The sequence below is a fragment of the Hermetia illucens genome, chromosome 2 (genome assembly GCF_905115235.1).
Source record: "Hermetia illucens chromosome 2, iHerIll2.2.curated.20191125, whole genome shotgun sequence".
Classification (NCBI taxonomy): Eukaryota; Metazoa; Arthropoda; class Insecta; order Diptera; family Stratiomyidae; genus Hermetia; species Hermetia illucens.
Window position 1 is genome coordinate 112,166,505 of NC_051850.1, and position 22,982 is coordinate 112,189,486.

At 41.4% G+C, this 22,982-nt stretch overlaps 1 protein-coding gene across 3 annotated transcripts in view; it reads left to right on the top strand.

The window, feature by feature from the left end:
• LOC119647611 (vesicle-associated membrane protein 2) overlaps positions 1-22,982 on the top strand; it is a 66,015-nt gene that overhangs the window by 22,726 nt on the left and 20,307 nt on the right. Inside the window, exons 3-6 of one of the 3 annotated variants that reach the window (XR_005248909.1) lie at positions 16,892-17,024; positions 17,093-17,251; positions 21,570-21,621; positions 21,910-22,047. Coding sequence is in view for 2 of the 3 variants with exons in the window: in XM_038048644.1 (XP_037904572.1) it covers positions 16,892-17,024; positions 17,093-17,251; positions 21,570-21,621; positions 22,847-22,863 (361 nt within the window). In the remaining variant the exon portion in view is untranslated. Of the gene's footprint in view, positions 1-16,891; positions 17,025-17,092; positions 17,252-21,569; positions 21,622-21,909; positions 22,048-22,846; positions 22,876-22,982 lie in introns of all 3 variants that reach the window. The other 2 variants (XM_038048644.1, XM_038048643.1) reach the window with 2 other exon arrangements.

Consider the following 22,982-nt stretch of genomic DNA (forward strand, 5'->3'; position numbering starts at 1 on the left):
ACCTCTACAAATTTAAATTGGACACTTTTCGCAATTAACCAAACTGCGATGCAATCCCAGAGAAACACGTTTTCGTCCCCTGTCCTAGATTCGTTGACAAGAGAAGAAACGTAGGAGAAACTCTAAGTGAGGCGCGAATGCGACAGCTAACTAAGATAACTATTAAAATAAATAACACGGAAAACTAGCAGTTCTACTGTAAATTATAGGGGGCAGAACAAAGCTATTCTCACCGATAGCAAAGCAGCGAGCAAGGCACTTAAGTCCAACCAGGTGAACTCTAAACTGGTATGGGAATGCCTTGAGAGACTGAATACACTCGGCTCGTCCAACAAGGTCTGGATACTTTGGGTTCCAGGCCATGCTGGGTTGGAAGGCAACGAGGCAGCGGACGAACTAGCCAAGAAGGGAGCAGGGACGCCTTTACACGGACCATAACCCTTCTGTGGAATCGGAAACGGTTTCATGGCTATGAATCTAAGAAATGAAGAGGAACGGTTGAGGGAACTATACTGGGCGGACCTACCAAGGATGGAGCAGGCCAGGGTGCTTATTGGGGGTACGAACCCATACGCACAAAGAATTGTTTAAACCTCACCAAAAAAAACCTCCGAATCATAGTGGGAATTCTCACTGGTCATTGTCGTCTGAACTATCACCTAGGAAAGCTAGGGATATCTACGGACACTGCCTGCAAGTTTTGCGAGGAGGGGGACGAAACCTCTATACACGTTCTGAGACAGTATCCGGCACTTGTGCAAAGTAGGTCGAGGCATCTGGGAGAACACTTACTACCAGATGCAAGGCTGAAATATCTAGAAGTAGGGAACATACTAAAGTTCCTGACGGTTATAGACCTTCTTGAGATACTATGATCAATAGGTACACTATAACCAGTAAAAAGGGCACAATAGTTCAAGGACGCGGTGCGACTTTCCCTTAACAGAATAATAATACTGTAAATGAGAAAAATATCAGCCTAGATTAAGAATTGCGATAGCGTCAGCCAGAAACCCGGAAAAAGTGTAATTCTTACATGCATAAAATGGAAAAAAAAATTGGTGAAAGAGGAAAAATTGGTTGCCTCCTTGAAAATGTTGTTTTAATTAACGGACATTAGTGATTTGTTTTGAAATTTAAGATTTGATAATTTTTTATTTTTATGTAATATGAAAGAAATGAAAAAAGTTCTGTATGTATCAAATCCAAGTGTTGCTTCTGCCTTCGCATCATTGGCACTCATTTTGTGGGTTGTTCTAAATAATAAATTAATTTCCAAAATAATCTATATTTGCTGCTATTGTTGGATTTTAAGGAAATTATTTATTGGCATTCATACTCGCACGAACATTTTATTACATCAACCTAAAAGTAAGATCCTTTCCTTCATCTACCCTAAATGGTTATATTTCAATTCAGTGTGCACGGAAATATATCAACCTCCCACTTTCCCTTAAGATTCCGCAATTGTTGCTGACAAAAAGAATGAAAATTACAACAATGACTGAAAATAGTAACACGAATTGCATCTGCGAAAACGCTTGCAAAAAACAACTTTGCGAATCCTTTAAAAAGCTGTTCCACCTCAAGCCTTTCAATCTGAGAAGTGTGTCATGCACTTCAATCGTGAATACAGAAATGATTCCACCTATGTATAGTGTATAATATGTAGAATAGCGGAGACAATAGCGTCAGTGGCACTGAGCAGCGGTAGGACGAGTCGTTAAAGTGCGAATCAATATCCTTCCCAGAGCGCATGTCCTACATGAGCAGTGAACAGCAACGCAAGGAGGATTCAGTTCCAAATAGTTTTCTGCTCATACACCCGTACATACTTCACGATTTTCATATCTTCAATGAAACTTTCTCCAGGAGAAATTTAAGGATAAACTTACTGGGGCTGGTTCTGCTACAATAGGCCAAAGAGCAAGTCCCGGCTATTGATATTGGCAATGACGTGTACGGCGAGATATAGGATCGGTAGCAGCAGAGTTGAGGAGGCGTCACATCGGAATTCCCTTTGATTCTTTCATTCATAAAATTTAGGAGTCCTGCAGCTATTAATTGCCATCTCCGTGTCGGGCGTTGGAAGCTATTGGAGTTGCTCTCAGAAGTGTGAAATGAAAAGTGGGTCTTACAAACGAATAACCACCTACGCCTCTGTTTATTCAAAGTAATGAACACAATCTGACAATATTCTGTTATTTTCGATTTATTTCACATTTTAGAGTGGTAACGATTTGAGTAAACAGGACGATCTGAGAAATAGGATTTTCACGGTGTAATAATGCCTGGGGTTGGTATGCAAACACTATGCAATTGATAATTGTTTGCTATTTATCAGAAAAACCCAAGTAGGCTGGGTGTTTCTTTTATGTAGAATTATTTTGTATATCCTTATTGCGTTTTTCACTGCTTTAATGTAATCATTTGGTATTAAACGTTTCGTTCCATTTAAATACAAGAACATTGTTGAACTTCTACTTTAAACACGATAGGGATAAATTCTTGAATGCCCTTGAAGGATTTGTTCGTAGACAGTAAGAACTAGTCGGGAAGTCGGAAGCTCGGCGCATCAGATATGAAGAGTTTTGCGGATTTTTTGTGTAAGAATATTTGGGAATACTCTGGTCCCATTTATACATAGGACTTAGTGTAATGAATATGTTTCATTTTCAATTCGATGTGGTGGTGACATTTTATTTCTTAGGAAGCAGTCATTTAATGCAAAATCTGCTATCATCATCATCAACGACGCAACAACCGGTATCCGGTCTAGGCCTGTCTTAATAAGGAACTCCAGACATCCCGGTTTTGCATCGAGGTCACACATTCGATATCCCTAAAAGCTGTCCTGACCTATGCCATCGCTGCAGGAAGGGTCTGCCTCGTCTTCTTTTTCTGTCACAGATATTGCCCTTATAGACCTTCCGGGCTGGATCATCCTCAACCATACGGATTAAGTGACCCCCCACCGTAACCCTTTGAGCCGGATTTTATCCATAACCTCACGGTCATGGTATTGCTCATACATTTCGTCGTTATGTAGGCTACGGAATCGTCCATCCTCATGTAGGGGGCCAAAAATTCTTCGGAGGATTCTTCCCTCGAACGCGGCCAAGAGTTCGCAATTCTTCTTGCAAAGAACCTAAGTCTCCGAGGAATACGTGAGGACTGGCAGGATCATTGTCTTGTTCAGTAAGAGCTTTGACCCTATGGTGAGACGTTTCGAGCGGAACAGTTTTTGTAAGCTGGAGTCGTTCTACCCATGATGTCGATATCGTCAGCATAGGCCAGTAGTTGGGTGGACTTAAAGAGGATCATACCTCTTGCATTTATCTCAACATCACGGATCACTTTCTCGAGGGCCAGGTTAAAGAGGACCGTCTTAGATCGTTGTTGATGTCGAATGGTCTTGAGAGTGATCCTGCTGCTTTTATCTGGCCTCGCATATTGGTCAGGGTCAGTCTAGTCATGGATGGATGAACATCGAGGTGTATAAGGCTTCATCCTGCTGATTTGTTGGTAAAACTTCCGCGCCTGGTGCGGTAGCTCCCTGTACTTTTCGACTTCACAGACCTGTTGGTTCTCCAAGGCTTCCGTTTTCCGTCTGTGAAGTCGCTTCTCCGCTCGCCGGAGTTCGTGATAAGTCTCCGCGCGTGGCCGCGTTCTTTGAGAATACAACATTACTTACATTACGGTATGCGGCATTCTTCCGTTCCATTGCTAGCTTATATTCATCGTCAAACCACCCGTTCCGAATTGTTTTGCGGCTTGGGCCAAGTATCTTTGTGGCCGTATCAATGATAACGTTCTTCAGGGGGTTGTGAAGATCATTTGTTGATGCTTCATCTCCAGGATCTCTGTTGACCGCGGCTATTGCGGGATCCATTTCCCTCTTATAGGTGTCGCAGAGGGCTGTGCTGTGGATGGCTTCAGTATTCACTCTCACCTGATTGTCAGAGGGGATTGTAGGTGGTGTCGTAATTCGAGCTCGGAGCACCATGCCAACGAGATAGTGATCCGAGTCTATATGTTCTGACATTCATCAAGGCTGAGAGGTGGCGGCGTTCGATCAACACATGGTCAATTTGGTTGAAAGTGGTCCCGTCTGGAGAGGCCCATGTATGTTTGTGCAACGCTTTCCACGCAAACCAACTACTTCCAACAACCATTTCGTGTGACACTGCTAATTGAATAATCCGCAGTCCGTTATCATTTGTATTTTGATGTAAGCTATGGGAGCCAACGTATCGCCTGAATACGGGGTCCGTTAAAATCCCCAAGTATGATTTTGATATCATATCTGGGACAGGCTTCGAGGGTTCGTTCTAGTGCCTCGTAGAAGTTATCCTCCTCCGACTCTACAGTCTCCTCTGTAGGGGCGTGAACGTTAATGAGGCTTATATTTCTAAATTTGCCTCTCAAGCGCAGAGTGCATAGCCGTTCGCTTATGTTTTCAAAACCGATAACAGCAGGTTTCATTTTTTAGCTAACTAAGAAACCTACTCTAAGCGCATGGTTTACTGGATGGTCACTATAATATATCCAGTAGTGACTCCTCCCCTGGAAACCGGTCCCTCTCCAACGCATCTCCTGTAACGCTGTTACATCAGCCCTATATTGGAACAGGGTATCGGCTAGCTGTTCAGCAGCTTCATCTCTGTACATTTAATGTCCGTCAAAATGCGGATAAATTGTTTTCTGAAAATATAGTCACATGAAATATCAAATAAAAGGGTTCAATCAGTACTTTTTTGAAACCGAAATCGGGTAGAATATAGAGGGAACATGTCTTCGGCTCAGAACCAATTCCACCAAAAACCATTCCGATATCCGGTCAAATAAAGTTAATAATCGCATATTGGGAAAATTTACCAGAAAATAATTCTTAAATTCATCCTAGAAGTACAAAACGGTATAAGTATAAATGATAATATAGGGGACAATACTAAATAGCTTGGAGGAAATTTTTAAAAAAGTTATAGATGGTCAACGTTTTCCATTTTGTATGAATTTATTATTTTATATTATTAAATGAGAGGCCGCATATATGATTGCCTTTCGACCCCTGGGGTTATGGGAAATTCTCCTTCTCTACTATTTTGCGACCCACTCGTCGTCAATCTTGGGTGAGTAAATTCCACTGCATTCTCAGCAATTGCATTGCCGCCCCTTCTTAGTGTGCCGCCTATCTATTGTCACTTACACCTTCCGATGACATCGCCTGCGGATGACTGGCATGTGCGGCGACCAAATTCTCCGTTTGCATAGTATCAGGAAAGCGTACTCCGATTATATGTTGTCGTCTACTCCCATATAGCAACATAGAAGAAACATTAGCACAGAACAGTCTTAACTTGATCTTGGTGTTGACATAACTACATTTCCAAATTTGAGAGGAGGCAGGCACTTCCGACGCCCTGTCCAATAATGTAAATAGGGAGATTGTGATAATCCGTCACACTGAGAACCTCGGTTTTGTTGGTGTTTACATGCAACTTTCCAAATCCGCTGCCATTTGGCTAAGATGCATGACCCAGTGTGAGAGCAAACAGAGTTCATCAGCGCAGTCGAGGTGTTTGAGAAAAGATGTCATGATCTATTAAATGTCTCCACGTCCTTCGGACAAAGCAGCATGATGAACGTCATCAATAACAAGAAGAAATAATATCAGTGACAAGTTGCAGTCCTGGCAGACTCTGCTTTCAAGTTCAAATCCCTCCGAGACGAAGGATTATTTTATCTGTTATCTTTGCGACAACAGAAAGCCCCTAGATCCTCGCCAATTATGGCACTCAAAACAGGTGCCTTTCTTTAGAATCTTCCACTCTCTGGGAAAAATCTTGGATTCCAGGATTTCCATTCGGGTGGAAATAGCACATCTGCAAAAACTACAGGAGAGTTTGTGTGTCTTGATGGCCTTGGTTTTTCTTCTGTTTGAAGAAGCAGTCTGGTATGTCCCATGTTACGGTGATGTAGTGTCTCTTCCACCTCTTCAGCTGCTCATCATCGTGGATGAGGATTCAGTCATTAATGTCCTTCACAGGACCATCGAACTCTTTCGTGATGCTGTATACACTTCTGAAATCATTTACCGTATTTTCCGCTTCCCTGACCAGGGTAATAACAAATTTCCTTCTTTTGTCACTGCGCACGCTACGATTCTCAAGATTTCGCTCGGTATCAAAGTTTGAGCGGATCATACCCACCACCACCCGCAGCGGTCAATAGAGTTTTCAATTCCTTCGGTTCATGGATCTGCTTCGACAATTCCCCAGCCAGCCAAATATTATGATGCCCCTTCCTTCAGGACGTGGCCGACAAGCTGCGTAGCACCCGAGAAAAGAGCATTTTCAACCGTGACCCCCAATGCTCATCGACATTCTCACGCAGATGGCTCAGAGTGGTTTGAAAATGGGAACATTCTTGATGATACTTTTCCCAAATGTTCTTCAAGATAAAAGAAAACTAGAATCGAATAAGAGGTTCAGTGTTGCAAGACGCATTGTAGAAAGTTCTTTTGGAACTTAGGTTCCAAAAGGAAGTAACTACTATCTAGACGTTAACACTATGGTTTATGTTGTAAATACTGCTTGTTTTTCCAATGCGTAATCTTCCCTATCTACCGCTGAAACAAGCTTTAAGCACACATTGCTAAGTAAAAGACTATTAATTATACAGGATCATCTTAACACTGTTAGCATTTTTATATTACATACTTAAACCTTTTAATAGTGTCTTTATGGGAGGTGGAGCATTTCCAGTAAACCCATGGGACGTAATTTTGATCTAGAAGTCATACTCTCTGCCTTTCTGTGAATAGAGCGCCAGAAGGCAATAGTTCTCATTGACCACTGCGCTATGACCGGCAGTTTGCGTTGTTACACCAGGAAATCCAAATTAGAAAGAACACAGAACTTTGAACGCGGAACTCGCGACGCCTAACCGCACTCTAATCTTGACTTGTTGCTTTTGTTTTGTTTGCTGGTTCATCAATATAATTGGATTAATTATGCTTCTGGAAATTTCATTGTACTGACTGATCTTGTGAATACTTATTTTTCCAAATTTTGTCGACTTCTAAACTTCTAGTTGCACTAGAAGAATTTAGAAACAAATAATAGACAGGAACAGTTTATTTGAACGGATCTCACTATTCGCTGGTAACAATAGTGCGATTAGGGAGTCTGATGCGTAGCCTAAACACAACTTTTTCGACGCCAGCGAAAAGAGTGTGTGAAAATATATTCTATCTTCGGATTAAATAGCTGACATTATCTTTTTTACGGACTTCTGGTAAAATGAGTTTTTTGTATTCCCTGATTTACAAAATTTTTCTTCGAAAAATAACAGCACTTTCCCATGTTTTAACAACTAAAGAAGAAGCGCAATATTATAAGCCCCTCAAATTGGGGCAGCCCCCATCTGTAACCGCCTTGCATATCGTGACGATGATTGCCCTACCAGTAGGTTTATTAATGATACGAAAACAGCCTCTTTTCGAGGTGCTATAACGTTCTTCCTCTTCAATATCCTTTTTACTACGATGACGTCCAGGGATGGGTTTAACCCCTCCCCCACTCCTATTTGAAGCGCCATAATGTTTTAAGGACGGGGATCGCCGCAATTTTCCAACGGAGTTATAGAAAAAGGACCTCCCGCTTTTCCTTCCATATCGTCTTTTCGGGGGAAGGCTTCAAAATTAAACCGCGATTGAACCGCGGCATATTAGGAGTGTGGTTTGGCTAATCAAAATGTATGCTCTATTCAACAGAAGGGATGCGTCATGTTCGACTACCTTTTCGAAAACGTTAGGACGTGAAATACCAAGTGCCGGCGGTCAAACATGGAGGTGGATCTATCGTGGTATGGTCTTGTTTTTCTGGTGATATTTTTAAAATCATGAATATAATAACTGCAGCCAGATACTGTAATTTATTATCGGGATTGATGCTTAATCCATCTCGCGACAAATTGGGAAACGATTGGATTTTTGAGCAGAGCAATCATGTAAACGTCCTTCATGGTCTGCACAAACCCCTAACTTGAATCACATCGATCATCACAGGGAAATCATTGACAAAAGATCAGAGAACCTAATTTCACAAAAACAACTGACCTGTACACTGCCAATGGGTAAGAGTGGACGAGACTTTCAATAGATCTGATATTTTGCTTTGTTCCATGTTCCATGCTTCAGCACTGTCGTGCAGTTATCATTGAGCTTTTAATTCCCATACTTAGTTTTTTTTTCAAAATATTTGAAATGAGTAAGCACATTTTTTACCGCTCTTGAACGAAAAACATCTTCAAGAACCGCCATCACTCAATTTACGGCAGATTCTTATAGACTTCCGGGATGGATCATCCTCAACCAAACGGATTAAGTGACCCACCCACCACAGCCTATTCAGACAGATTTTATCCACAACCAAACGGTGGTGGTATCACTGATAGATTTTCTCATTATATAGACTACGGAATCGTCCATCTTCCTGTAGGGGGCTAAACATTTTTCGGAGGATTCTCTTCTCGAACACAGCTAAGGGTTCGCAATTTTTCTTGAAATGGACCCAAGTCTTCAAGGAAATACATGAGGACTGGCAAAGTCCTGAACAATAAAAGTTTCGACCCTGTGGTGAGGCTTTTCGAGTGCATCAGCGTTTGTAAGTTGAATTGTGATCTGATGGCTACCACCAACGATGAGCGGCTTTCATCAAATTGAAGGACCGAACCACCGACCAGGTTACCACCTCTGGAACATCACGCAAAGTAATCTAGTTAGAATGCCTTTTGACCACGGGGAGAACAGTCGATAATTCGATGAGGCAGGGCTGCCAGTTACACATGAAGAGACGTGCAATCTACGCTGTCAGTTTGGATTGTTCAGGCGGCAGTGATCGATTGAAAAACGATTCGGCCATCTGGGAAATCTATTCCTGCGTGGATTATGGCGTCGGTTCGGCGGATAAGTCATCTAGGCAGCGGATGTTTCCTTATAGGTATGTCACGCGAAAAAGAATATCAGGGTTTGGAGGATTTTATAAATGTATTCAAAAATGAAAATTGCTTAGGAAAAGTGAAGTCAGTTGAATAACATGATAGGGTAATGCAAGAGTGTGCGAACACCCAATTTTCATTTCCGTCAGGAGTGGATAGTTTATGTAAGGGGAGAGGGATAAGCCTCTCTTCAAACCCGATTAAAACTCGTGGCGGTCATACCTCCTCCCCCTCCCTTAAAGTGGGGTTTTTTAATATTATCATGCTAAATTTTGAATTTTCAACCCTACCCCGTGAGGAGGAGAGCACGACGAATGTTTAGAGAGAAGATCCCCTCTTTTCTAATCCCGTTAAATAATTGTGGCGGTCGCGAGGGTTGACCAAACACCATGGCGCCTCGAATTGATGCTATTCTTATGTTGAAACGATAGAGTTTAATTTTGAATCCCATCCTCGCAGGTTGAAAGGAGGGTATGAAGGGAGAAGCAAGGGGTGATCTTTCCCAAACCCCGATAAAAATTCACGCCGGTCCGCCCTTCCCCTTAAATGGTTATGGTGCTTCAAACAGTAGATATTTCGATATTATTATAGTAAAATTGGATTTGACAACCCCTCCTCTGAGGTGGAAATAGGTTAAATACAGTATTTAGGAGAAAGTCCACTAAAAACCCATAACATTCACTACTCCTCAAAAGTTACGAGAACCCTCCCCAACCATGCGGGTGCGGGGAGAGTGGAGGGATAAGGGGCGGCTCTCCTCTGTAATGCGCCTTGCACATCGCGACGTTATTTAACCTACCAATAAACTTATTAATGATACGAAAATAGCCCTTTTTCGGACCGCCATAACCTTTGTATCCGGATGGATTACTGTTTAGAACGCTAGGCTATAACACGGAAGGTCGCAGTTCAAACTCACTGGTGGCAGAGGAATTTGTATCGCGGTTGGAAGTCGGATACCAGTCGACTCAACTTTGATTGAATATCTGAGTCAAATCAAGGCAGTAATTTCGGGCGACGGCAATGCTGGCCTCCTACAGTGCAGCGTAGTCTTGTAGGGTACTGTTACGGTCTTGAATAAAATGCTCGAACACACTTCATGGCCCAGATCCAACTGGATTGTCGCGCCGACGATTATTATTATACAAGGATTCAACATTTTAATGATGAATAGTACCACTTGTTTGACGAAAATTGGTTCAGGCATTCATTTAATCCCAGATTTGATACCATTTTCGGAAACTACATAAACTCCTCAACCCCTCTCGGATGAGGTTAGAAATCCATACCATTATGTCTGCCACTTGTTTCACAATGGTTTAATTCCCTTCACTTGCTAGTTCTTAGAATTTCATTATATGCCGTGCAGAAAAAATAATAGGGACAAGTAAATTCTACTCATTATTTAGCAATTATTCATTTTATAATTATATTTGAATTTAGAATTATTCTGTTGTGTATATACCAAACCAAAAAAAAAATAAATAGAAATATGTAAGAAACCCTAAATATACAAAACTCAGTGTGGAAAAAATAGGGACAAACTGCTTCCCCTAAATATTTACATAACTTTTCTTACTTATATAAAAAAATATAAATATAAATTATTATTATTTAGCAACTCCTTTCATCTTAAGCAATTTTGGCCCAAAAATGTCAAGATTTGCTTAGAACAAACTTAGCAAAAACTTGATCAAGAATGTTGTGTCTTATTCCTTGCACTTTTCCCAAAAATTCACCATTTATACCTGAGGGCCAACATCGGCTGCTTATTTGACCCACCTGTCGCTCGACAATGGAAGACCTACCTTGCTGATTGAAGAGCAAAAGTATTTTTTCTTCCAAAAGCGAGTAAAAAGGATTCTTTTCACCTTTCATCTTTCAAACTAATTTGACTGATATCGTTTGTACTCAAAAGTGGGAAAGGTTATACGCAACTACATTGGAACTAATATTCTAATGCCTAATCAACTACATCCATGTTCGACAACACATTGCACATAGAGAACCGAGATGACCTCATCTGCAAAGAAGTAGGAAAGACCCTGGCCTTCTCGATGGGTAGGATATTGGAAAGTAGACAAATACAAACTCTATTGTTCTGAACAAGGTCGTCCCCAGAGTGGGGTACTATCATGGTTAATGTGGAGCATAGTTGTTATGAACTCCTCGAAGAGATAACAAACACTGAAATTCAGGTCCAGGGTTAGCTAATAGCATCGTGCTAGTCTGAAGAAGAAAATATGACGATACCCTATGTGACTTTTATGACTTGCAGGTCCATAATAGGGGGATGCACCCCGGAAATGCTACACTGGATATACACTGCAATAGTAAGACCAAGAACCGTGGGTTGTTGGTGGGGCAGTCAGGGGCCTAAACTTCCAACATGCTGACCTATTGTATGCCAATAGAAGCGATCGACCCCGCACCTGCATGGTAGTCTCCAAAGACTGGAAGTCTGGCTAACCTGGTTAACGATCTATGTGATGGCGACACCACATCGGCTAAGCTAACCATAAAAAGTCAACAGGGAGATAAAGAGATACTATGGTGCTCTGCATACTTCCCCTACGACGCAGAAGACGTTCCCAGTGGAACATTCATCAGAGCTATCCAATATGCCAAAAGTAGAGGCATGGGGGTAATAGCAGGATGTGATGTCAACGCTCACCATATATGCTGGGGAAGTTCGAACATCAATGCAAGAGGATCGAGACTACTGGAGTATCTAGTAGGAACCGATTTGCAGATCCTAAATGTGGGTAATGAACCCACTTTCTTCAACGTGGTCAGGCGAGAGGTCATCGACATCACGGTGGCATCTCCTGACATCGCGGCTCTGATCGGAGAGTGGAGAGTATCAAACGATGTCACACTCTCGGATCACAGACGCATTGATTTCGTTATGGGCATGGATCTACCTCCACCCACTCCATTTCGGAATCCGAGGAAGACAGATTGGGTAATGTATCAAACAGAATTGAACGCCCGAGTCACGATCCCTGGGAGGCGCATCAAATCCATTGCTGGAATTGAGAAGACAACCCAGATGATCACAACTAGCATGAGAGAAGCTTTCGAAGAAAGCTGTCCACTCAGGATGCCAAAGAAGGGTAAAACACCATGGTGGAACTCGGATTTGGCAAAACAGAGGAGAACGACAAGGATGCTCCTTAATCGTGCTCTGAAGGGCGAATCAAGCACTAGCTGGAATCGCTATAAAGAGGCACAGAAGGCTCTAAAGAAGAGCATAAGATCGGCCAAACGGTCATCTTGGAGACGCTTTTGCGAAGAGACTAACTCTCTTGAGGCAACCTCAAAGCTGAAGCGGATTCTGGTCAAAGAACGTAGCCAGAAACTGGGTTACTTACGTTTACAGAATGGGAAGTACACAGAAAGCGACGAAGAAACGGCAAATCATTTGCTTGAAGTACACTTCCCAGGCAGCATCCAAAATCTAATCTCGGGGTCAACAGGTGTATACAGCCCTCAGCCGAGGGATTGGAATCTGGCATGCAAAGTAGTATCACTGGAGCGAGTGAAATGGGCATTTAACTCGTTCCACAGATATAAGTCTGCAGGTCCGGATGGCATCATTCCTGCGCTAGTAATAGAAGGAATGGATGCCCTGGGTCGACACATTCGGAATATATATCGGGCATGCCTAGCACACGCTTATATTCCAATTAGATGGCGGGATGTGAAGGTGTTGTTCATTCCCAAACCAGGAAAACCCACCTACACAGACGCAAAAAGCTTTCGACCGATCAGCCTAACGTCCTTTCTGCTAAAAGGACTAGAAAGATTAGTAGATCGGTTCATAAGGGATACACACATTCCTAAATGGCCACTTCACCATAGGCAACACGCCTACCAGAAAGGCAAATCCACGGAGACAGCACTCCATGAACTTACGGCAAAAATTGAAAAGGCGATGTCCGATAAAGAATACGCTTTAGGCGCATTCATGGACATCGAAGGTGCCTTCAATTATGCCTCATTTGCGGCAATTTGTGATGCGGCAAGACAGCATGGAATCGAACCGCTGCTAATCAGTTGGATCCTTCACATGCTAGAGTGGAGAAAAATCCACATATCGGTCGGCCAGAAGTCTATTGAAGCAGGATGTCTCAGGGGCTGCCCACAGGGAGGGGTTCTCTCTCCACTGTTATGGCTCTTGGTGATGGATACCCTGCTGTGGCTCCTGGAGGACAAAAAAGTCTTCGCGCAAGCATTTACGGACGACCTAGCCGTAATAATTAACGGCAAGTTTGCGGACACAGTATGCGACCGCTTGAGTGCAACTCTGCATGTAATCCACAGCTGGTGCCTCCGCAATGGACTCACGGTGAACGCTAGAAAGACTGGACTAGTTATGTTCACTAAGAATGTCAGGTGGGGCAGCTATACGCTACCCACCTTAGCAGGGGCGGAAATCCAGCTGGCACAAACAGTCAAGTACTTAGGAGTACATTTCGACTCCAAGTTAACGTGGAAGCATCATATCCAGGAACAATACCAGAAATCCTGCAGATTGCTCTGGTGCTGTAGGAATGCGATAGGTAAGACCTGGGGACTTTCACCTAAACGGATATATTGGATGTATACATCCATAATAAAACCCATTTTGATGTATGCATGCATCGTCTGGTGGCCAAGACTGAACTTTGCTAACAGCAGGAAGCTGCTAACACAGATTCAGAGACTTGGTTGCCTAAGTATTACTGGAGCAATGAGTACTACGCCGACTGCGGCACTTGAAGCCATCCTAAATTTACCCCCCATCCACTTGGAGGTGAAACGGAAAGCAGCAAACGACGCATATAGGCTCGATACCATTGGGGCGTGGAAAGGCGGGCAATCCAACGGGCATGCGTCTATATGGAAATTTCTTGAAAAACATCCGGTAGCCCTGATGCCGACCGATCATATGGTTTCCAGATTCGTCTTTGAAAAGACATACACTGTCGTAATCACCGAAAGAGAAGAATGGTCGACAAGTGGCCATGAGTCTTTCAGATTACAGACCTAATAATCTTCACCGACGGGTCAGTCACGGAGGATGGATCGGGTGCAGGCGTGTTCTCGGAGAATCCGATTATAGAACTGGCCCGACCCCTCGGAAAAATGACGACCATATTCCAGGCGGAGATATATGCTATTTCATTGGCAGCAGAAGAATGTCTGCGACAAAAATGGAGGGGTCGCACCATTCGAATCTGTTCCGACAGTCGGGCGGCATTATCAGCACTAGATGGCAACAACATATCAAGCCAGTTGGTGTGGAGTTGTCGTCAGGTGCTGCTGGAACTTGGCCGACTGAACGAAACATTCCTAATGTGGGTGCCGGGGCACTCTAACATCGCCGGTAATGAGGGGGCTGATAGACTGGCTCGCCGAGGGTCTGGATCCACAATGGTGGGCCCAGAACCAGCTCTTGGAATCCGACCATCTACTGTCAAGTCTACTCTGAAAGGTGAAATTGCAAGGATTCACGCAACCGAGTGGAGAAATTTGGACTCTTGCCGGCAAGCGAAAATCCTTGCAAAGGAGGCTAGGGCCACTAGAGCGGCATTTTTGTTGTCCCTTAAGAAGTGGGACATGAAAACCCTAGTAGGGCTTTTGACGGGACACTGCCCCTTAAACTACCATATGGAAAAGATTGGGGTAGTGGTTTCGGCTGTGTGCAGCCAATGTGAGGAGGAGGAGGAAACTGCCCTGCACTTTTTATGCAGCTGCCCGGCATCCTCAGATCTCAGACGAAGACACCTTGGCAAGGTTTTCTTCAATGAAGAATCTGCACACTCTCTGCCTCTTGAGAATGTTCTCAGATTCGCTAAAGCCTGCGAACACCGTAGGCAGGAAGCCATTGAATAGGCAACTTACGGGGATAGTACAATGGGCCTAATAATGGCCTGAGTGCTCGGAGCTGCGGCTCCCCCCATTTAACTAAACTAACTAAAGACCAATGATTATCTATGGGGCGGTAATCTGGGAAGAATGAACTGAACTCAGTACAACAGTCAGGAAATTTCACAAACTTCAAAGACTGGCTTGCGTCTGTATTAGTGGAGCAACGACGACATGTTCAATAGCAAGGAAGATGATTTTCAGAATGTTTAAAAGTATCAGCAAGGAGAGGAGCTGCCTAAAACGTAGAAAGAGTGATATTCTTTCTAGGCGGCATCCCGAACTACCGATACCAAGCGATAACATGACAACGAGGATTTATTTCGATAACAAGTTTGAAACACGTTAGAGGAACAGAGCAACCGTGGTGGCGCCCTCGACTTGAATCAGCAAATGGTGATGGATCCCTCACAGTGGAAGGAGCGGTGGCCCAAGGAAAACGTACTTTGAATCAATTAGTAAGAAAATTAGTATATTCCAGGCGAAATATATGCCACCGATAGATCTGCCTCCTTCAGCCTCTAAAGGAACTATAGACGGCAGAACACTGCTATTCTAACCGACAACCAAGCCGCTAGTAAGCCACTTAGGTGCAACTCGGAAAATTCCAAACTCATATGGGAATGCCTTAACAAGTAGAACCTGGTCGACTCGTTCAATAATTTTAGATACTCTAGGCTCCAGGCCACAATGAATTAGAAGACGAGTAGCAGAGGTGCTGCTACATGGACCAGAGCTCTTCTGGGGAATCGGAAATGGGTTCATGGCTGCGGCTGGAAAAGGAACGGCTAAGGGATCTGTGCTGGACGAGCTTACCAGAAAAAAAACAGTCCAGGGTGTTGATGGAGTGATACGAACCCAAACACTCGAAAGGTTGTTTCGCATGAAGAGCGTCCGGATGGTAGGAATACTCACTGGTCGCTGCATTTTAATTTATCACCGAGAGAAGCTAAGGATATCTACGCACACAGTCTGCAGATTCTATTAGGGCAGGGACGAAAGTTCCAAATATGTTATGTTGTCCAAATACGTTCTGTCCGGCTCTTGTGCAAAGTAGGTTTGGTCACGTACGTCTAGAAGTAGAGACCATAATAAAGTTCCTGGCGGTTATAGGCTTGAACTAAATATTATAGTTAATAGGTGTACTAAAACCTATGAAAGAGCATAATAGTGCGACTTCCCTTGACAATGTTATTATTAACCCGCCTATCAAAAATGTTGTCTTCTCTAATGCTGCACGGTTCGTCTGCCACGTCATAAGACCTGGCTGAATGTGGAATCGTGGAAGCTCTCCAAAATTCCAAACCTTTTGATGGTCCTGAGAAGGACATTAAGGGTGGAGTCCTGATCCACAATGACAAGCAGCTAAAGAGGTGGAAAGCACACTTTACCATGGTTCACATCCAGTGAAGTTCCTCATCTTGTGCTTGATTTGGTAAGTCACCGTAACATGCGGATACGGACTGTTCTTCCAAACCACTAACGCTCTCAATCGAGTAAAGGCGGTCTTCCCGCAGAGTTATTTATCGTTGCACCTGAAGTTTCCGTCTATCTGTACTGCCACTGGGAATCCGAGATCAAAAGTTGTACATAGAAGGGCACCTGTTTTGCGTGTAACAATTCGAGGCGTATATGTGTGCTGTCTACCGTCACAAAGACAATAACAAATAATCCTGAAGCATATCAAAAAAATCTCAAAAGTTTCATCGCCAGAGAGCAGACTGGTTTCCGCTCTGAATAATAAATCCCAACCCCAATACCCAATACAATTCATATGAAAAATGTGCCGTTTTATGTCTTCTTGGTAACATAAATTATAATTTTCCAGCGTTTCCACACGTTTTGCTGATTTCAACGAACAACCACGAATATTGCCCTTAAGCTACCCTATAATCCCTGCATATAATTGATTTCATAAAACAACTCCTTTTTCTCGATATACAGTTATTTAAATATTTTCCATTACATATTCCAGGGCCACAGATCCCACAACAGGTAGTGCGCCAGCAGGCGGCGGAGGCTCAGATGAAATTGTAGGAGGACCACGAAATCCACAACAAATTGCCGCACAGAAGAGGTTACAACAAACACAAGCTCAAGTGGATGAGGTTAACATTTTACAGCGTCATTGGTAATCGTGATCCTGTTAATACGCTTCTATTTTTCCGGTCTTTAGGTTGTGGATATTATGAAAACAAATGTAGAAAAGGTGCTGGAAAGAGATCAGAAATTATCAGAACTAGACGATCGAGCCGATGCCTTACAACAAGGAGCTTCACAATTTGAACAACAGGCTGGAAAATTGAAAAGGAAATTCTGGTTACAAAACTTAAAGGTAAATTCAATTGGCAGCAAGATATATGTATTTCTATTCCACGGTGCTGAATTGCCTGATTCTCCAAATGGCCTAATTTCTGAATTCCTAATGAAGCTAAAAGTCTATTACTTTCGAAACCATATTTTTGTTTAAATTCATTTATTTATTCTTATATGACCAATTTCAGTTTAATTTTTGTACAACTGTCTTAGCTGTTATTGACTTTCACTCAAGGCTATTATGTTTAATTAGCGGTATCATATTAGATTAACGAATTTTCCCCCAACTTCAATGCATTATCCAGTACTGTGAATTGCTGAAGGTTGGGTATATCGTTATATATATATGATGTTCTACAATAGCAGGCACAGTGCAAAGCTCCGCAAAGCAACAAGGTAACTAGGAATATCAGTCATTGCTAAGAATCGCCCAACTTGGTGCCAGTTGCCTGAATTTCATACAATAAAGTTACTTGGTGGTTGTGATGGTGTGATGTGTTTAAGCATTAAGACATGTTATGCAGCAGCGTAACATTAATGAATGCCTGTCTAACAATTGAGCCCGACTTTTCTTCTCGATAGATATTTATATCACATTCACTGTCCAGTCCAATCTCACAATTAACTACGTTTCCTTCGATTTTTACTGGTCATCAGAGTATCGAAGATCAGGCTGTCGAATCATGCTTCCCAACTTTGTCCTCTGCTCTCTGTGAGGAGTGTAAGTAGCAGCTATACATATGGGTATTTACTCCACTTGCTATAGTTAGCACTAAACCACTTCTTGAAATCACAAAGTGATTTTGGCTGCAAACATTCATGTTACGGCTCAATCAGTCTAATGCGTGATCCCCATCATTGGAAAAATTCCTATGAAAACCCTGAGTGATCCTTCAGAAATTTAGGGGAATTAATTTTATTTTTCCATTCCAATTAACACTTATTCCACTTCTAGGTATTTGGCACTAGCAGCAATGTGCCTATTATGGAAATTCTTTACCTTGCGTCTGCATGACATAGTTTTCAGGTCGTATCGCATGCTTTGGCAATGTGCAGTTTATTCCCACGGGTTCTGGATTGACTGCACCACCCTTTTGTATGACTCTACGTAGTTCAATTCTCTTTTTTTCTTCAAAAGACAATAGCCTAGCTCGCCAATATGTGGGATTTTTACCCACTAAAACCACCCCCACTTGAAACTGTGCAACCACCATTAGCTATTACACGACGGTGCGGAAGTAGTTTAATTTACTTAGGTATTCTTTGTATTATAGCTGCAGTTCGTATCCGCGCCTTTCTTACCTCTTCCACTTTTCACAGTTTATTAGGGATCGTTCCGATCACGGAATTGATTGCATCCAAATTCTACTGGCATGCTACCATTCTCTGGACAATATTTTACGGTAATAGGATTTCGCTGGATTCTCCAGGAGCCCCACGTAGTTGAAACATCATTGGAGGTGTCTAATTTAAACCTACACAGCTATTGAAAGTATCCTCCATGGCCGGTAAGAATCTGGGTGAGATAATATTTAATTGATCTCCCATACTTCCTCTACTTGTAGGACTTCTCCCTGTTTTTACCTGCAATAAAGGTAGAAAGTAGAACAAACCCTTAGAGCTATTCTTTTGTAGGTCGCATTCAGTATAGGTTCATAGCCGCAAGATTGGTGGGAGCACCAATTGACTGAATTTTCGCAGGTTACATTTTCGACCAAGCCCAAACCCTAATAAATTTAATGGCATCAATAGTTGATCTGGCTTTACCGAATTCATATTACCTCCTTAGCTATAAACAACCGGCAGCAATACATTATAGATTACCCGCTCCAACATTTTACCTATAGTGTTTTGAAGACATATGGGCGTATATAAGGATGCCTCACCCTGAGGTTTGCCAGCCTTAGCCAGCAGTACCAACTTCTGCCCGCCGTGGTCTTTCAGAGATAATTGTCTGGTGATCGTTGTAGGTGTAGTCTTCGCTAACATGCCAGCTAGTACACCGCATCAGTGCATTACGATTGAGATAGACCCCCTTTTCGAAAGATGTTTACCTTACCTTCGGTGGCCAGAATTATATCTAACTACGCAAAGCCTCTGATAGACTTCAGTCTATTGCTTTGTTCTCTCTACCACCCCATTCAAAATCCCACGCATTAAAATCACCGGCAATCATTTTTGGACTTCGTCCCCTTGCGTCGTGAGCAAGGTTATCTAACATATCTTCAAACTCAGACAATGTGAGATTAGGTGGGACGTAACAGCTTATTTTCACTCACACAAAGCCACTCGTGCTGACTAATTTGCCGACCACAAGCCCATATAGCCACTCTACCGATCTAGTCATTCGCCACAGTGACGGATTTCACTTACGATGGCAACCTCTATCTCAAACCAGCGGCTGTTCTACTAAAATAAATCCTGAGCGGCCCTCCAATAATTGAGGTTTGTTTCAATAAATGTCGTTTTTTTTCAGTCAATACCTTCCGAAATTCGAGGCATTTACCACTTTCGGCAAAATGCCGGTTATCCCGTCATTCTTTTTCTTCATACAACAGGCATTTACTTTTCCTATTGCATTTCTACCTGTCGTACAGAAGGTCGCGTCTGTTGTCTGTTTGAGTACTGTAGGATGGTGGAGCTATGGAGAATACTCCTCTCCTTCTTGCGGCAATATGCTTTTGCACTCTGGTAAGTCAAGTCATGGGGGAGCTGAAAGGCAATCACGTAACCGTGAACGATGGCGCGTAGGTGCGGTTTACACGCTATACCTCCCCAAGTGATGAATGGTAACCATATATTCAACACAGTGCATTTCTCCTTTGGATATTTCGTCGAGAACCTTGCGCTGTATGTAGATCCCATTCTTCTGGGCCCTGGGACATTCTCCTCAGGAGAGTTCTTTACTTGGCCGCGAAAATCGTCAGTTTTACCCTAGCTGGCTGGCACGAATGAGTGTGAATTATATTCAGAATAAAACCGCCGCATAAAAATGCAGGCCTGAGACCGGTCGAGGCTAAACTAAATATTGTTTAGGAATTGAGAGAGTCCTAAGTCCGCCATCCACTTGATGGCGAGCCGGACTAATTGGGAAGCAACTTATTTTCACAGTTGTGGTCCACGGACCACTCAGTCTTGGGTAAGCACCCAACATGCAAAAATTAGACAACATTTGGAGCGTTTGAGGTGAAATAAAAAGGATTTTGTACGTTGATTCATCACCATGGATGAGATCTGGACCTGGATCTATCAGAAATCAGTCATAAAGGTGTTAGTGTCAGCATTTTATATATATTTATATATATATATTTATTATATATTTTTTATTATATAATAAACCAACATTATTACTGTAACCTTCTGGATCAGCTGGATATAAAAATTCATGAGAAAACCCCTGGTTTGCGAGAGGAAAAATTAATTTGCATAAGACAAGCCCCTGCTCACAAAGTCATAGCTACAATTACGGAATTACAACATGAATTCGGATGGGCTTTTGTTCCATTGTTAAAGAATGAGGTACACATTGCGGCCTCCATTAATTCTTTTTGTGTCACTCGATGATTTTCCAAAATCATATCCTGCATTTTTCGGTTCATGTTTTCTGAGTTTGATGCACTTTTTGCTAACTATTTGCCCTTTCGTAAGCTCTTAACAAATTGTTCTTGATTCTAAGGTTCAAGCGGAGATTCTATAATTTTGAACATTATGATTTTGCTCCGTAGCGAACAATTGTCCATTTGGAAAAACAAAACTTTCAAGCAAGGATCCTCCGTGCCGTTTATCGCTTTTACTGGCTCCTAATTTTGGATTTTTTTGAACTTAAAAATGTCGAGCCCTCAATCATTTGTAATGAATCTACCTATATCCTCTCATCTTCAACTTTTGAGCCATCTTTCTCCTTGATCGTTCCGGCTTACGACTATTGCGTTTCCGAATTGCGTTACTGCTTTTTTTAACGAACAGTTCTGATTTTTGTTTTCTGCGACGATCACTGGAGTTATTCTGCTCATAAAAATGTTTAATAGTCAGCCAAACAAATTGCCTATGCGCCACGAGTAATTTACATACTTATTCTTGGGGCGTTTCTTTTTTATGCAACGTCATAATTGAAAGGCGTACATCCTCTCTCTTTAAAAACATACTGAAAAAGTAAAAAGATAATAAAATATATACATGAAATACACGTATACATATGAAGCCAAAAAGAAATTATATCTACTCCTATCAAAATATATAAAAATAAATTCAGTGCATTCACTTATATAAAGGTAACAACTTATACGCCGCACCTTGTATATAAATAATTTGACTAATAACCTTTCTTTTCTTTATAGATGATGATAATAATGGGTGTTATCGGGTTGGTAATACTTGCTATAATCGTAGGTAAGTTTCCGTAGAGCAAACAAGTTTCAATTGTTCACACTTCAATCACTATTCATTGCAAAGTATAAATAACATGTAAGCTACAATATAAATCACATAATATTATAATTTAAATAACTTCTCAATTGTCGCATCATAGTATTTATAAACAACCAGTAAAATATCCTTACAAATAAATATATAGTAAACTCACCGAATCTATATCTCACAAATTAGATAATAAATTATTGATATTTTTACATTATTTGTAATTTCAATCATTTTGATAATATTTTATCCCATTTATAGCTAACTTCATGTAGGGTGGCTAAGACAATAGAAAAACAGAATGCGCAATGCAAAAAATAATAAAAAAAATAAAAATAAAACCAAATTCTTTCAAAAACAAATCTCATCAGTTATCGTCTAAATTAAGCCCATACCAAGGTTCGGCATATTCTTCATTAAATAGCAGCCCTAATTATCTAAGTATTCGTACGGTATCAAAATTGAATTTCCTTTGTTGTTACTAAACTCTGAGTTGTGTTTCATTTGCTTTTTCATTTTCCTTGAATAATTTGAGAGTTTCAATTGATTACCATGGTTAGAGCGTTTGAATGTTGTGAATTTGAGTTTATCATTAATTTTAATTTGTACTGCGTACAATTGGTTTTGTGTCGACTTAGATACGTTCTGTTATTACCAACTTACAATGCAGTCCTTTTTTTCTTTAGTTTCAAATCATATCATGTATATAATAATTATAACCTCAGATTAGAACGTCAATAGCTGATCTACTTATGATATTAATTTATTGTTCACAAAAATTGCTTTAGCCATAACATCTAATTGTTGTGTTGCCTACTTTTTCTTTAAATCTGTAGCGATTTTAATCAATTTTAATAGTTTTTAAAAGGTTAAGAGTTGATGAAAAAATAAATGATAAAACACAAAATCTGATGTCTTCTTTGAATTTCATTCTTTCTCCTTAAACTTTCCTTCGAACTTTGTTTATTACTTCTTCTCAATTTCTACGACTGAGGTTAAATTTTGAAGAAGGTTAAAGATTTTATAGAAAAATTTATAGAACAACATTTCACCTTTCATCTTGCTTTCTAGTTTCATATGCAAGAATAAGTACCGCCATCATATTGTTCCATACTGTTTAAAAGAAAGTGGGGTAGACAATTAATATAATTACACACTCTCAACTTTCTCTACTAACTTAAAAAACATTATTTTCCAGGAAAAAAAGAAGAATAAATGTTTTAAGAGGTACAAAAAATTATCTTAAATGAAACTAAAGTATCGCTAGGTGGAAAAATCAATTTAAGATTTAGCCTCAGAACCATAAGTTGTACTAATTGTCATGAAAAAGAAAA